Source organism: Sminthopsis crassicaudata, chromosome 2 (assembly GCF_048593235.1).
Source record: "Sminthopsis crassicaudata isolate SCR6 chromosome 2, ASM4859323v1, whole genome shotgun sequence".
Lineage (NCBI taxonomy): Eukaryota > Metazoa > Chordata > Mammalia > Dasyuromorphia > Dasyuridae > Sminthopsis > Sminthopsis crassicaudata.
In genome coordinates, this window is record NC_133618.1 from 578,251,868 (window position 1) to 578,268,819 (window position 16,952).

The window sequence follows — 16,952 nt, forward strand, 5'->3', positions numbered from 1 at the left end:
CCTTCCTTCCTCTCTCGGATACCCCCAGCCCACGAGGAGAAGTGGTTTGGGGGGCTCGGGGAGGAGGGGGTTCGTCCCTCTCGCGATCGCTCCCTCCCTTCTCCAGTCCCCTCCTCCCTACCCTGGTGCGCCCTCCCCCCTCCTCCGTCCCCTCCTTCTTCCCTCCCTCAGCCCTCCCTTCCCCAGTCCGTCCCTCCTCCCTCCCACCCTCCCCCTTCCGTTTCTGTTGGTGGAGGGAGGCGGAAGGAGGAGGGCTGGGATCTCGGGCCGGGGACGGGAATTTCATCTGAATGACTGTCCCCCGCGAGCCCGGCGCCCCCGACTCGGCCCCGGCGCCCTGCAGCCGCCGCCGGGAGGACAGCGAGCCGGGGATCGCCCTAGCCGGGACGCCGGGCGCTTGGCTGGGCCAGGCCCGCCCCGTTCGGACCTAGCTGAGCCCTCGGGCGCGGCGGCTCTTTTTCCGGCTGCTCTTTGAAGGGACGCGAACCTCGGACTCGGCGGCGGCGCGGAGGAGGAGGAGGAAGAGGAGGAGGAGCCGGGAGCGCGGGGTGGCGGCCGGCGAGAAGCCCCGAATCCCGGCAGCCAGAGAGAGGAAGGGAAGTGTGCGGCTCGCGGGGAGGCAGCTGCGGGGCGCGCCCCAATGTCAGCGGACGAGCGGAGCGGGGGAGGCGCAGGCGGCGGCCGCGGCTTCGTGGATGGAATTTGGACTTGGGCAGGCCCATCCCTGGCTCGTGCCCCGGCTCCGGCCAGCGCCGCCCGCTAACGCTCCCCATAATCAGCGAGGAGGAGGCGGCGACGGCGGCGTCGTCGCCAGCACCCCCTGCCTTGAGAAGCCGGGCGCCCTCTGCCAGTGCGGAGCCCCGGAGAGGCTGTGCTGCTGAGCTCGCCCAAGACGCACCGCGGCGGGGCTCGCTCTAGCTACCGTCTTGGTTCTAAACGGGACTGGTCCCTGGCCGAGGGGAGGAAGCTCAGGCCGGGGCCCGGCCAGCGTCCAAGGCCCTACCCAGGGCGCTACCGCTGCCTCCCTCGCCATGGCGGAGAATTGGAAGAACTGCTTCGAGGAGGAGCTCATCTGCCCCATCTGCCTGCACGTCTTCGTGGAACCCGTGCAGCTGCCCTGTAAACACAACTTCTGCCGTGGCTGCATCGGTGAGGCCTGGGCCAAGGACAGCGGCCTGGTTCGATGCCCCGAGTGTAACCAGGCCTACAACCAGCGACCCGGCTTGGAGAAGAACCTCAAACTCACCAACATAGTGGAGAAGTTCAACGCGCTGCACGTGGACAAGCCGCCGGCCGCGCTGCACTGCGTGTTCTGCCGCCGCGGCCCCCCGCTGCCGGCCCAGAAGGTCTGCCTGCGCTGCGAGGCTCCCTGCTGCCAGTCCCACGTGCAGACGCACCTGCAGCAACCCTCCACCGCCCGCGGGCACCTCCTGGTGGAGGCCGACGACGTGCGGGCCTGGAGCTGCCCGCAGCACAACGCCTACCGCCTGTACCACTGCGAGGCCGAGCAGGTGGCCGTGTGCCAGTACTGCTGCTACTATAGCGGTGCCCACCAGGGACACGCTGTCTGCGACGTGGAGATCCGGAGGAATGAGATTCGGGCAAGTAACTCTACCCGCGGCCCGGGCCCTTGAAGACGGGTGGGAGAAGTGAGAGAGCGGATTCTCCACTGGGGTGGGGGTGGTCTGGAGCCGGCCATAAGTCCGTGGGCGTGGGCAGAATTGGGGGCCAGGCCTGTCCCGTAGAAAGAAGCCTGGTTGACCCTGGTTCCCCTAGGAAATAGACAAAATGGGACCTTGCTATCAGGGTTGGCTACTGTGGCTCCTTCTTTAGTACTGGAGTTGGGGGGGAGGGGGTTAGGGGCTTTAAGAGAAACTCTTTCCCTAAATTATTGTGGAGGAAAACTGCCTTGTCCGTGTCCCCGGCCTGCTTCAGTGGGGCTATAGTTTGTGTGACCAACGTCCCGGAGCCATTGCTGCCCCAGATGGGGACAAGCTGCTGCCTGGGCAGCGAGGAAGTAAACAAAGGCAGCCATGTTCGGAGGCTGCGAGCCCCTTAACCAGATTGTTTGGGGCTTTTTTTGCTGGGAGATGAAGAGGAATAGAACTGAGTTATGTGTCTGAAGAAAGACTGAGAATCCAGAGATCAGGGTACAGAGTGAGGTTCTATGTGGGTGGCAGTGTCTGCCTGCGCAGACCCGTGTGCATGAACAAACCTTTAAAGTCTCTGTCACCCCGAGCCTGATTACCTTTTCTCCAAGCCCAGCCCTCTGGCCTCCTAGTCTGGTAGAGATGCTAAGCACTGGGGGGAGGGGGGAATTTGATAGGTTTAAGGTTCAGCTGCCTTGAAATCTGGTTTCAGACAGCTCACTCCCTTGGGCTGCCCTACTCCTTGATTGCAGCCGCATCCCCTCCCATTGTATATGGTCTGTCAATGTCACCCCCACACATGCCTTCCTTCTTGGGCTGTGGCCCAGGGCTGGGAGGCCAGCCTAATACAAGGTGGGGGGGGGAGTGCCCTCTCTCTTCCCGGATGGACAGCTTCCCATGGGGTAAGGGGAGTCCCAGCCTGGGGAATCTGGGTGAGTCGTGGCAGAGGGAGGGAATTGGAAAGATTCCACCTCTTTGGGAAGGCCCAACCCCCAATCCCAGGCCCAGGGTGTGAATAATAAAGAGGGGGCTTGAACTATGGGGGAAGGGGATTGATTCTTCCTGACCCCCACCCCCACCAGCCTTGTTGGGCAGGGGCACCCGGGGTCAGAGAGGGTAGATGAGAAAGCCCTACAGATGACTGCAAAATGGGGGTGGTTTCCTGTGTGAATCCAGTTCAAATGACTCACTCTTTAGCAATAAAGAAACCAATGGGATTGGGGGGGGGGAGGCAGTGATCAATAAAAACTGATGTATGATTAGATTCCAATATGTAGATCCAACTCCAGGTTTCTTTTCATAGAATAGGCTGATAGTTTCTTTTAAAAAGTAGTGAGGAAGGAGAGAACCTCCAGTTGCTCCCCAACCCTTCTCCCCCCCCCCCAAGGAGCCCTGCTTCCTCCCATTTTGACTGCCCCAGCTTGGCCCTGGGCAGGGAGGTTTCTGCAGTTGCTATTAATAAAGATTGGAAGGGGATAGGAGGGAGGGAGGGTGAGCTAGTGATGAAAAGTATAGAGCCTGTAGGAAAGCCAAGATGTCTAGCTCCTGTCTTGGGGAATGTTGGTTGAGGGATGGAGAGGTGGAGATGCCTTAGGATAAGACTGAGATAAAGAAAAGGGGGAAAGACCCTCGCAAGACAACTTTGCCGAGATTTAATGGGAAGGTGACCGAGGTGAGTGGTTACTGACCCCAGAAGAAGAGAATCTGGGCTTATTTGCTTCAGAGTCTGTAGGTCTGTGTATCTTTGGGGGAGGGCAATGGTCATTTGTTATAACTGTCTCTGCATGTGATTCCTGACCGATCTTGGAGTGGTGTTAGTACTGTGCACACAGACTTCCCTCTCCTGATGGCCCAGCTGGCCTGGCTTTCTGTTCTTCTAAAAGGCTGCCCTGCATCTTCTCACTGGCTCTTGGAAGGAAGGGGGCTGGGGAGGGGGGCGACAACTAGAGGACAGTCAGGAGGTAACCTAACTTTATAGGTAGTGTGTGCCACATTCCAGAACTAAGACATAGGGGTATAGACAGTGGGTTTTTGTGAGCATCAGTGATAACTTGGACTCTTAGCTGGACTTCTGTTTACACTCCTCCCCCTCCCCCCCCCAGCCATACACACACACTCCTACCTCTAGCTAGACCTGCTGTCTCCTGTTTCTCTGGCCCTCACATTCCTAGTGTTAGAAAAGCATACCAACAACATTCCTGGCCAGGTTGGCTTATTAAATCTGTGATGGTCCATTCTAACCTTTAACTACACTACACTGTCCCCCACCACACACACTCTACACACCTGGAAAGATGGAGACTGGGAACAGTAGGAGACTGGCCTACTAGAAACATTGGCCAGAACAACGCTGGTCCAGGAGTCCCAAGAGGTTGTCCTGAGTCTGGCTAGGCCAGACCAGGAAGGCTCACACTTTGGTTCTGTCCACCAACTGGAATCCACTTTATCAAATGGATCCTTCCTTAAAAGAATCTAACCCTTAGTGCTGTGGTCTTAGCAGTGAAGTAGTAGTGGGTGGGTAGGGAAATAGTACCAATTCCCAAGGTTCCCCCTGAAGGCACAGGCTTGGACCAGCCTCCCAGAGGACTATTGGAGAGTGGGAGGCAGGGAGGAGAGAGAGAGAAAAAAAGAAAGGTTGATTAATTGATTGATTGAGGTGTACAACCATGTTTTATACAGAAAACCTCATTTACTGGACCTTGGTCCTTCTCCCAAAAGCATGAGCTGATCTTTTTTTCCTTCTTTTCCCATCTCTTCTGGACCTGAGGTTCGAGGGGATTGGGAGTAGGGCCATTGTCAAATGGAGTAGGAGTAAGGTGTGAGGGGACCAACAGGAAGTTAGTATTTGCCAGAATGTGTGAGATGGGGGTAGGCAGGAAGGGAGGGAGATATTGCTTCAAGCCTCCTCAGATGCCAGTTATTTGCTGTATCCTTTGAAAGCTGACCTGGGGCTACAAAGGCCCAAAAGAGGCACAAATCTGAGCGTTGAGTTTGAGGCTGGCTGGACTGGGAGGGGATCCTGGGAATAAACTGGCTCCCTGCTCTTTCTAGGCTCTAGAGCCAGATGTTCTTAGGGGTGTGGGGAATAGATGGCCTGTGGGGCATCCGGTGTGGTCTGAGCCCCAGGCCAGTTGATTCCATCTCCCCCTCCCCCTACCGGATTTTGGGTTAGTGGGGGGGATTTCCATCAGGATCCGGGAATGTTGCTGTTTTCCCTGAGGCCGGATTTAAAGGATGGGGGTCACATTTATAGAAGGGATAGAGGAAGGGAGGGGGAGGGGCTGGCTTAAAAGCATCTCTGGAGGGTTCTAGTCTCTGCTCAAGCTTTTGCTGAGGAGTCTGCTTAGAGGGAGGGCAGAGCTGGAGAGCAGGGTCTACTGTCATTTCTGGGCATCCTTATAATTTTTCATATTTCTCTGTTGCTGACTATATTTCTGGGATGCCTTCAGATCTAGCTGAGAATCCCTGTGTTTAGAAGGTCTCCAGAAGATGGAGGGAGACCTCTTCTACTTTGGAATATTTAACCCATGCCCTCTGCCTATTCCCTCATTTCCCCTTCTCTGCAAGCTGGGGGGATAACAAAGCTCTTCCAGGTTTGGACAAGTAGGCTGCTCTCCTCATCTTCTTTCTTGGTATAAAGTTTGTGCCTAGGTGGGGGGAAAGAACACCCACCCTCCATGAACTGCCCTGGGGGCTTGGGAGAAAGCCCTGGGTTTCCCTTCCTGCTCAGCTCTGGCTCCCTGGGTGGTCATGGGCATTGAGCCTTCTGGTAGCTGGGCGGGGACAGGACCTGGGGGGCAGGGGAGGTTTTTCCAGCCTGAATTGCTTTCCTCAGCACTTGGGAGTGAGGATTCAGGTGGGAAAGTGGGAGGGGGAAGGGCCTGTTGGGGGAGGAAAGGTTCTTCCATAACCCGATTTAATGGAGGGAGGACACCTCCTACCCCCACCCCCATCTAGCATCCCGACTCTTCCCTGGGTAGGAAAGCCATAGTAGTGAGCCTCCAGCCCATGGCTACCCCAGACAATGGTGACAGGCTTTTCCCAGGCTCCTTCACCCAAGGGAGCCTTCCAACACCTGGGGATCACAACAGGCATCCCCTTTCTCCAACGGGTCCTTCTGTTGATTGTCTGCCACCCCACCTTCCCCTTTTCAGGTAGCCCTACAACAAATACAAGCAAGAACAGAGAAGACACAGACCTCCTGTTTCCCTCTGTAGCATCATGCTGATCCAGCATGTGAGGTTGTCATATCCTTACCTAATTTTACACGCTTCCTATGAAAGTGTATCTGAGTGTGTGTGTATTACTGTCTCTTCGAGACTATGTATCCGATATGTCTGACTTTGATATTTTGTGTATCTGTGATGTGTGTGAGGTTGTGTTCTCTGGGACTCTGGGCCTAGACCTTCTCCTGTGAGGGAGAAAAGGAAGGGAAGAAGATTCTCTGAAGACTAAATTATGGAGGATGTTAAAGGAGACTAGATGTCACTGAAATTCGGGGTGGGGGAAGTTGGGGAGCTGGAAAAGGGGTTAAGGCCAGCCCTAGAGGCCCCGCTGTGGGCCCAGCCCGGCCAGCTCCGTGGCTGGCTCTTTGAAAGCCTTCCCGGCCGGGCTGGCATTCAGGCAGAGACAAAGGGGGGCTTTCTCTCTGCCTCTTTGTTTGCCTGCCCCAGAGCCTGCACTCTGCGTGGCAGAAGCTAATTCCGCTCTGCAGCTGGGAAACCGGCTCCTCTGCTCTCAGGCAGGTCCAGGCTCTGGGTGTCTTTGCCCCTCATTACCTGGGGGCTGTTTTGGGGGGGGAGCTTTGTCAGAGTTTGTGAAATGTAAGGCTTCCCAGAGCTCCCTTCCCCTTTGGGGAAGAGCTTGTTCCCTGGGGAACTGGAAAGAGGTAGGGGGGAGGATAGGAAGCTGAGGTGGGGGTAGGGGAGCTCTGGAAGGAACTGGTGATTTTGTTTACCTTGCCAGGCCTTGGTCCCTGCTGCCTCCCACCCCTTCCGGTTCTGAAGTCCGGGGCTTGTTTGCAAACTCACTGCTGGCTTGGCAGCCCCTGGGGCCCCATTTCCCTCCTGACCTTGCTTCTCCTCAAGGTTGACTTGAGGCTTTTTATTATTATTATTTATTAACTTTTATATAGCCCCAGTGTCCCATAGCAGAGACCTTCACCAGACATCTCAACTGTCAGCAGACAAACTCCAGCAGCAACTCAAAAGCTCTCTGCCGCCACCCCCCACCCTGTCTCAAGGGAACTTGAGTGTGGGTGGCAGATTTACCCTGAACCCCCAGAAGGTGGGGAGGAAGAGGCTTCAGTGGGAGGAAGTGCCCTGCAGAGCCATGCCCATTTTAGCTGAGTGGGATTTGAGGTTAGAGAAAGGTCCAGCTTGTCTTTGCCATTCAGTCATGCTTCCTGGAAAGACCTGAGGGTCCCTGCTGCTGGCAGGGAAGGACTATTTCCTTCAGCAGCCATTGTGGACCTGCTGTGGTCTAGACCTTTTCTTTTGGTCTCTGTGGAGGTAGGGGGAGACTACCTAGAGGAATAAGACACAGTTAGACTTGGAACAAAAAGACTGATAGCACAGGTGTGTAGTTGATTTAAGGAGAAAAGTAGTGATTGTTCTACAAACTCAGAGGATGGGACTTCGGGTCAATCAACAGGGCAGCCTTTATGGTTAAGGACCACTGAACTAGGCCTCCAAGGGGTCAAAGTCTTGCAATATATGAGGAAAATGATGGGGAGATTATTGCAGATAAGGAGACAAAGGCATGGAGGTGACATTCTTAAGATCCAATGAGAATAGTTCACTTTGGTTAGCTTGTATGTTAGAGCAGAATATACTCCCCAAACCAAATTAAAATTGGGAAATATATAATGAATCCAGTAAACCCAGTAAAAACATAGGTAACTTTACATTTTAAATCTAAGTCATTCAACCCTCAAGGTTCCTTGAATATAGGTTAGTGGCCCCCATTTTGATTTGAATTTGATGTCACTGTGAAGGAAAGTAGTGCGATTCAAGACTCCAAAGGTGATGAAGAAAAGAGTATTGAATGATAAGAAGTTTGAACCCAACTTATAAGCAATAGGGAACTATTGAAAGTTTTTGATCAGGAGAATAAAATAATTAGAACTGTGTTTTTGGAATAAGCTCTAGGAGTTTGAGTTTGCCCAACCATGCTTGGCAAAGTGACCCCAGGAGCTTGGGTCTTTTGGCCCTGGGTCAAGGGCAGGGATCTTAGAGGCAGCTGGAAGCCCCAGGCTGAAGAGTCTGGTGCAGGAAGGTTCTGCCCAAGGATGAAAGAGACAGTTTGGAACAGCCTGCTGATCTCTGAAAATCTGCCAGCTAAGCCCCTCCTGTGTGCCTGGCCTTGCCCTAGGAGAGCTCCCTATCCAGTTATTGGATTTAAGAGAAAGCTCTATCTTAACACTACTAAATCCTTTCCCCTCCACGAGCCCTATGTTTTCCAGCTATGATGTGGACCCTCAGCTGTCCCACACTCTGAGGACTGGCCCACACTGCAGTGGCCTGCCCCTCCCTCCCTTCCCATGGCAAGTGAAGCCAGAGCTAGAAGACTGAGGTTGTTTCTGGCCTTACCCCCCCCACTGCCGCCCTTTGGAAATTAGCCACCTAGCCCTGGATAGACTTTGGAAAATGGGTGTATAAAGCCTTGGGCTAGGAACATTAGACATTCTCTTCCTTGAAAGTGAGCTCTCCTGCTGCTCTTGCTTTATCCTGAGTGTTAGGTATGATAAGTGGCTTCAGGCAAGTGGAGAAATACCACAGAAAAAGCTGTTTGGAGGTCCAGGTGAAATGAGCTGAGTGGGGGCAGACCAGGTACCTATCAAGCCCCATGTGAGTCCCTTTGAGTATTGAAGGCAGGAACCATTTTGCTTTTGTCCTTGTATTTCCAGTATTTAGCACAGAGCCTGGCACACTGGACTTGCTAAGACTAGGTAAGGGAATAATTTAATAACTCATTACATTTATGAAGTTTTTCACTTCAGACAACCTCTTATCTGATCACCACAGAATTATTTAGAGATCAGCTCCATTTTATATATGAAGAAACTGAGCTGCAGAGAAGTAATGTGACTTGTTTAGAGTTATATAGCAAGCTAGTGGAAGAGCTAGGACTAAAATCTGGTCTTCTGACTCCCATTTGATGTTTCCATGCAGCCTCTATATATACACACCCACTGGCTTGTGACCATGATATAAGTGTAGTATATCACACCCACCATGTGATACCATCAGCAAAGTGGCCTGTCCAACTCCAGGAAATTCCGGGTGGGACAAGGGGGAGGGAACCCCAGCTTAAAGAGCAGAGATTGCCAGGCCCTAGAGATGCAAGCCTTTGGACACAACCTCAAAGTTGGAAGGACCTAGGCTGGAAAAAGAGCTGCACTCATTGGGAGTTAGAATAGAAGGGAGGCTCTCCTACACCCCCCGGGGGGGGGGGGGCATGCTTAAAGGAAAACCCTGATTGCTTTCCAAGAGGCCCTCTGGTTTCTAATTTGTTCTTGTGCTAGGCCAGTATCCTTGTTCTGTCTTCAGTTTTCTCTGACGAGGGCAGATTGGACAAAGAGCTCCCCAGGTTCCTTCCAGCTGTGTCACAGCATGGCTCCATTTCTGTGAACCTCCTGAGTCCATTCCCTGAAGCAGCCTTGTGACCAGAGCCCCATAGAGGGACTCAGAAATGGGGGATGGGAACCAAGGCAGGGGTGACCTCCAGAAGCTCCTAGGGGACAAGAACATTGGGGCTCACTTGTTCTCCTTCTGAGAATCTTTGAAACATTGGGAGGGTCCTAGTAGGGGAAAGGAGTCCCAGTCAGTTAGGGGAGATATGGACAGGCAGGCAGCTCCCAAATTGAAGAATCAAAAGGGATTTTAGTGGCCATCAAGGTCAGTGGTTGGGTTGTATGGAGAAACATACATATATGGAGGGTTGGGCCTGGTTCAATGGAGGGAGAAACTTGGGCCAAGAATTAGGGGATTTAGTCTTATTTCTCTTGCCCCCAAGTCTTCTAGCTACTGAGAAATAGCTGCACAGGAGGGAAGATGCTAAGGCAGGGCCTGTGTAGATACTTGTACAAGGGTTAAGGGGCTTTAGTCAGAGTAATTGGCTGTTTGGGGATGGGGGGGTGGTCTGTAGCAGCAGCAAGAGCTCTGGCCTTCCTGTGCCTCTCCCTCCCCACAGCTGACCTGAGGCTGGGGGAGGATGCTGACTAGGGGCCCTGGTGAGTAGGAGTTTGTGGGCCAAAGGTCCCCTCTAGAAGAAAAGGCCCATTGTTCCCGTGGGGGGTCGGGAGGGGGAAGTCCTGGGCCTCCTCCTATTTGGGGCCCCCTCTCCCCCACTGCAGCCCTGGGGGCCTATAGAGAGTCTTTTCGGAGGTCTGTGTGGGGGACAGCCCAAGCCAGGCCTGAGCTCTGATAATCCTGTTTCTCTCCCTCTCTCTGGGCAGCTTTTACAAGGCTTTGGGAAAAGCTTGATCCCCCACTTCCCTCCCTTTCCTTAAATTGTATTCTTGAGACCTGACCCACAGACCGGGAACATCGTCCACTTTGCATGGGATGGGGGCAGGGAGTGGTTAGGGCTGGGTTCTCAAAGGAGGCACTCTTGAGGGTCAGCTCAGGCAGCTGGCCCCCAAGAGAGTTCAGCTTCTTCTTGCTGGGCCAGGTCAGGACCCTTTGAAGCTGGGGGTTGAAAAGTAAGCCTAGCTTTCATCCTGTTGGCTAGAGAAGACTTCTTTTAGTTTCTCACCAGGACTAACCTGGAGGAGGCCAAACCAGCACTTAGAAACCCTGACATTCAGTTCCTTTTTAATGGGGCTGGGGGGAAGGTGGGGTTGATTATAGGATACAATTTTGTAAGTGAATTGAATAGTATGGATCTTGGAGATAGGAACCCTTAAAATCACAAATTAGAATTAAAAACTGGAACAGGCCTTTGGAGGTCATTTAGTCCAGCTCCTTCACTTGATAGTTGAGGAAACTGAGACCCAGAGAAGTCAGGTTATTTGCTCAAAAATCACCCAGGGAGAAAATAAGGGAGCCAGGATCTTACCTCCAGTGGAGTTCTCTTTCCATTATATGAATGTGCGCTGGGGGCCTGCCTAGCATCCAGCCACTTCTGTAGGTTCTTTGAGACTTTGAGAACACAGCTTCCCATTTCTGGTTTGGTTTCCCTAACTACAAAATAGGATGGAAGGCACAAAGCTTGGAGTTGTTAAAGTTGTGGGTAGAATTCATGGAGCCCATGAATCTGGGATGGGGGAAAAAACACACCTTTATTTTCTGCTTTCTAACTGAATTTTATCATTATCCTTCCAATATGAACATAAGTAACAAATCCTGATTCTAAGAAGGGGTCATTAGACCTCCCTAGGTGAGGGAATTCATGACATAAAAAAAAGTCATTGGTCTTGCATCTAGATGGTCACTAAGGGCTGCCTATCCTGAGGCTCAAGAACTCTATAAAGAGGACTATCCATCACAGCCAGCTAGGCAGATCTCTTCACCTCTCCAGACTTTTGTTTGTAAAAAGAGCTTGGTGGAGGAGGTCCCAAAGAGGACTTGAGATCTTGAGTTGGTACTTGTTCCTTCTCTGCCCTGTGGCCCCAGACTCTATGGGAAGGAGAAGGAGCTCCCCTGGTGCCAGTTAGGACCAGGCCAATCCAGAACTGGAAATGTGAGGCAGAAGAAAATAGCAAGCAACCTTGACCCCCAGAGCTTGTGAACCTGCAACATTCCCAAGTGTAAACCGAACTAGAGGAAAACAGAATTGGGAAATGTTTAACAGAAGAAGTAAAAATGCAGTAGAATGTAGATAATGCTAATGTGTGGTTTTCTAAGGCAGTAGATCCTTTTGTATCATTTTAAGTTTGATACCATTGGATTAGTGTGTGAATAGGAATGCGGAACATACCTGTGGCTGCCTGCAGATTCTTCTGGAGTAATAATTAGTGAGAGTCATCTCAATTTTATTCTTTGAATTTGCTGACCCTCTACTGTGTGTCCCTTGTGTTTAGTTACTTTGGGAGGAGGAATACAGGAGGAGGAATCACTATCAGAGGCCTAGTTCTCAACCTCTCCTACCCCAATCGGAGAATAAAGTCAGACTATGGTGTTAACAATGGCGGATGACTGAGATAAAAGAGAAAGAACATGGCTATTCCAGCCCTCTTTTTTTCAAGCTGAGAAGTGACTTGCTACAAGTCACCTGGAGTTGGGTCTAGAACCCACATCTCCAAGCTCTCTTTATTATACTGTATTCTAAGAAAGTTTGGACAAGGTAGTGGAACACTGATCAGTGGGGGTTGGATTTGGATAGCTTGGGGAGGGGTACATCTTTGGCAGCAAAGACAGATGCTGAAATGCTCAAAATTAATTTGGGGAGAATGGTGAGTCTCATGGAAAGAAGGTTGTTTTGATTTATAGCATCTTGTCTATTCTAGACAGAAAAGTTTGGATTTTTATCATGGAGGTAATGAGGAACCCCTGAAGGTTCTTGAGAAACAAATGGCATGATAAGAACTTGAAGACAAGTGCTCTGGCTGCAGGCAGTAAGGGGCAGATGTGTGGCAGGGGGTTCTGAATATACACCAAATTCTCTTGGCTTGCCTGAGTTAAAGAGGAAGGCTGGGGCTCTCATTCCCATGCCCTCTTCCTTAGCAAAAGGCTGGCTTGGTTGCTCTGGTAACTTGGCCTATCTTATGGCCAGGGGCAGAGCTGGGAGGGATAGGATGGGGCAAAGAACCACAAGTTTGAGACTATTCAGCTTAAGAGAGAAGAGAGCAAGGGGAGTGGAGGGACAGCAAAGCTAGAACTAAAGCTGGAGCTGAAGTCTTTGGTAAAGGGGTTAGCAGCTCTGCCTGGGAAATGAGAGAAGCCTGGCAGGGCGGTGTCAGGGAAAGCACACTAGGTTTGGTAGCAGAGTGCTGTATCACCACTGCTGCTTGTTCTGCTCTGCCCAAGTGATCTCAGGCAAGCCTCTTTTCTCTGGGGTCTGTTTCCTCATTATAAAAGGACATAGTTGGACTAAATTGTGTTCCTTCCAGTTTTAATCTGTGTGTGTGTGTGTGTGTGTGTGTTTTTCCATTCTCTTTCTTCCCCTCTTTCTCTCTGTCACTTCCTCTCACCCTATCCCAGTCCTACGTCCCCTTTTGGAGATTATCTGGATGTGAGGAACCATATCCAGGGCCACCAGAAAGGAAAGAATAGGTTAAGGTTGGAAGTTGGGGGAAGGGATTGCTGAGGCCCTGGAGTCAGCTGGTCCCTTCCTGCTCTGGTGTGGAAGAAGGGGTGAGAAGAGATCACCAAGTCCTTTGTGAAAGGAAGCTGTAGCTTCCAGGTCTCTCCTGGAGAGCAGACCTCCTTCTTCCTCCCCAAGTGACCATGTTCTCCCTCCTTGCATGTTCCCCCTTACAGAAGATGCTCATGAAGCAACAAGACCGACTCGAGGAGCGGGAGCAGGACATCGAGGACCAGCTCTACAAACTGGAGTCTGATAAGCGGCTGGTGGAGGTATGTTCCCTTGTAGGGAGAGACAGTTACTCACAGAGTGTCATAATTGGCCAGGGGATGGTTGTAGGGGACTGCCCCGCTCCCAGTGAGGCCATAGTCAGCAGTTTTTCATGAGCTCCTGCTGTTCCTGGAGAGGAAGACGGAGGTCTTGCCTGTCTACAGGCAATGGGACAAGAAGAAGAAGAGAGCATGGGATAGAACCCTTCCCAGGCTGTGCTCTCTGTGGAGAAGGGAGAAGTTACTGGGCCGTTGAGGCATCCAAGAGGGCTTTCCAGGGGGAGGGGAGGAGAGGCTTGAGCCAGACCTCCTCGAAGAGCAGACAGGACAGGGAGTGAGGGAGCGACCTCCATGCTAAGTGAGGGGCCTCTTGTCTGGCACAGGAGAAGGTGAGCCAGCTGAAGGACGAGGTGCGGCTGCAGTACGAGAAACTGCACCAGCTGCTGGATGAGGACCTGCGGCAGAGCATGGAGATCCTGGACAAGGCCCAGGCCAAGTTCTGCAATGAGAACGCAGCGCAAGCCCTGCATCTCACTGAGCGCATGCAGGAGGCCAAGAAGCTGCTCAGCTCTGTGCAGCTCGTCTTTGACAAGACCGAGGACATCAGCTTCATGAAGGTGGGTGGGGGGCTGCAGTCCCCCGTGACGGAGAGTCTCAGGGAGCAAAGTCATGGGCCCCTGATTGAAGGAGAGGAAATAGTCATTGATACACACAGAATACTTGCTGTGTCCCAGGCCCTGTGCTAAGCATTCCTCACAAGCATGAGCTCATCTGATCCTCCTTTGATTTACAGATGAAGAAACTGAGACAAACAGGGTTATGTGACTTGCTCTGGGTCACACAACTACTAAGTGTCTGAGGCTGTATTGGAACTCAGGCCTTTCTGATTGTAGGCCCAGTGCTCTGTTAGTTCTGAGGGGAGTAAGTTCAAAATAGGAAGGTGCCAGTCAGTACTGAGGCTAGGCCTGGACTTGGCAGAATTTATGTTCCCCATTCCCTAGCTCTTTCCTTGTGCTCATGTGAAAAGGCCCCTCCCCCCAAGGGCAGAGACGTCTGAGGTTTCCTTGTCTCACTTCTTTTTTCCCTCTCTCTTTAGAACACCAAATCCGTGAAGATCCTAATGGATAGGTAAGCACGTGTTCTTGCTTCCAGGGGCTGGGAATAGAGGCGGGGGAGGACCCCTTCAAGGCCCTGGGCTGGAAATCTGGGGAGAACTGGGTTCCAGGTGTGGCGAGGCACTCGTGTGCAGTCACCCACCTTTCTTCCCTGTCCCCTCCCCCTCCCAGGACTCAGAGTTGCACAGGGGGCAGCCTCTCCCCTCCCAAGATCGGCCACCTCAACTCGAAGCTCTTCCTAAATGAGATCTCCAAGAAAGAAAAGCAGCTGAGGAAACTACTGGAAGGTAAGTTTGAGCCCCTTTGAGTAAGAATGAGCCCCCTGAAGCTGTGGCCTGGTAGCAGCGATGGTGGGACACCTCTCCTAAGGAGGAAAAAGGAGCCTTGTTCGTTGGTCACCCCTCAGGGGAACTTGTTGTCCACTGAGTTTTTGCCCTTTCTCAGATAACTGCCCTTCTTTCTCTCTGTGACCCCTCCCCCTGAATGGCTGCTATCCTCACTTTGCCTTCTCTTCCACAGGCCCCTTTAGCACCCCGGTGCCCTTTCTGCAGACGGTCCCCCTGTACCCGTGTGGTGTGAACAGCAGCTCTGGGGCAGAGAAGCGAAAGCACCAGACGGCCTTTCCGGAGGCCAGCTTCCTCGAGTCCCCTGCAGGCCCCGTGGGGAGCCAGTTCGTGGGCCAGCCGGCTTCAGCCGGGGAGGGCCAGTCCAGCCAGCTGGGGCCTTGCAGTTCCACTCAGCACCTCGTGGCCCTGCCAGGCGGGGCGCAGCCCGTGCATTCGAGCTCGGTGTTCACACCGTCGCACTACCCCAACGGCACAGCCCCCCAGCAGCCTGTGCTGCCCCAGTATGGGGGCCGCAAGATCCTCGTCTGCTCCGTAGACAACTGTTACTGTTCCTCTGTGTCGAACCATGGAAGCCACCAGCCCTATCCCCGGTCTGGCCATTTCCCCTGGACAGTGCCCTCGCAGGAATACTCCCACCCGCTCCCACCTGCCCCCTCTGTCCCACAGTCACTCCCAGGCCTGGCTGTCAGAGACTGGATAGATGCCTCCCAACAGCCCGGACACCAGGATTTCTACAGGGTGTACGGCCAGCCGTCCACCAAACACTACGTCACAAGTTAACACCGGGGCTAGGTGGGGGGGCTGAGGGGGCCGTCAGGCCCCTCCAGTTAGCCCCTCTATTATGCAGCCCCTATTCTTCCTCTTTCCTTTGATGGCTTCTCTCCCCCTCCTCCCATTTTCTTTCAATTTTTATTTTCATTTTCTCGGGGGGAGTTTTATACAATTGCTGGAAGCCAAGAAGATTACCGGACTTGGGGGTCTGGGCTGGGGCTCTCTAGCTTCGAAGGTGCCTCATTCCAGGAGAGGTGTGTCTCTCTGTCTCTGTTTCTCTCTTCTCCTCCTCACCCCTCCTCCTTGGGCCCCCCCTCCGCTGGAAGGATCTGTGGTGCCCCCCCACGCTGCACCCCCCAGCCCGGCTGTGGCTGGAGGGGCTGGTGCCTGCTGGGCTGATTCTACCTTGGATTTCTTTGGGGAAGGTCAATCACGGATTCAGTAAGAGATGATCCCGTAGATTGTGTGTGTTTTTTTGTTGAATTTTTTTTTTTAAGCCAAGAATGATTTTTCTCTCCTTCCCTTTCCCTGAGTTCAAAAGCCACTTCTCACACAGCTTTTGGCATCTTCTGGGCACAGAGCAGGATCTATGGACATAATGAAATAACAGGAGCCCCCCGTGCCCTAGACGGGGGAGAGGAAGGGACTCTGACCACAGGCCTGGACTCTGATAATGACGACAAATACCAATAATAATGAGAGAGGCCTAGTTGAGATCTTAGGGATGGAGCTGGGGGCAGGGCTATCCTGCTCTTGCTCCTTTCCTGGATTTTGACGCTGCAACTTCCTGTAATGAGCACTTTGTATAAAACGTGGACTTCCTGTTCTAAAGGCACAGGTATTTATTCTGTAACCCGTTTTAGAGCACACACCCAAATCCAACCTTCTAATAAACGTGACGGCAGACTTCTCTGACTGCTCCTCCGAACTCCCTAGCCCCGCTAGCCGCCTCCTTTTCCTTGGGGCTTCCCAGCGAGGTGGGGCGGGCCAGGGAGGCAAGGGCACTTTGGAATGGGGGGAGACCCATCGAAGGCTGCTGGCTGTACCGGTGTTAGAATTAACCAGTCAGACAAGAGGGAAGGGTTTTAAAAGTCTGTTACATAAAGAGGATTTAGCCAAAAAAATTACCAAAACTGACCAAGGGAAAAGAATCAACGGGAATGTGTAGACCTTGGTTCCAGGGAGGGTTTTCTGATTGTAACTCAGCCAACTTTGGGCCAATCATCCCCTCTCTCTGCCCCGGCAACTAAAATTAAGGGATTGCACCCAACGGATGATCTCATGATCACAGAAGTTTCATAGATCAGAGGAGGGTTCCTTCCCCCCTACCCTTTTCACCACCCCAAAAAAGACCTCTCGTTTCTGAGGGACAAGGAAGAGTGATGGTTGTTGGGATAAAGGATGGATGGCATCAGGAGCTTGTGGGTTTCTGTCATATAGAGACCATTTGTGGGCCAATTCAGAGATTCTGTGAGATCTCTCTTCTCATCCCTGGTTCATTACTTTGGGCTTGGAAGAAGAGGGGAAAACCGTTTCCACCTGTATGTTGCTACA

At 52.6% G+C, this 16,952-nt stretch overlaps 1 protein-coding gene across 1 annotated transcript; it reads left to right on the forward strand.

Annotated features, from left to right (window-relative positions):
• Positions 1–225: 225 nt before the first annotated feature.
• Positions 226–16,333, forward strand: TRIM8 (tripartite motif containing 8). Its single transcript, XM_074295453.1, has 6 exons — positions 226–1,601; positions 13,073–13,168; positions 13,549–13,782; positions 14,262–14,293; positions 14,452–14,567; positions 14,800–16,333. The coding sequence occupies exons 1-6, from the start codon at positions 1,032–1,034 to the stop codon at positions 15,405–15,407; spliced, it is 1,656 nt and encodes a 551-aa protein (XP_074151554.1). The 5' UTR covers positions 226–1,031; the 3' UTR covers positions 15,408–16,333.
• The last annotated feature ends 619 nt before the right edge of the window (positions 16,334–16,952 follow it).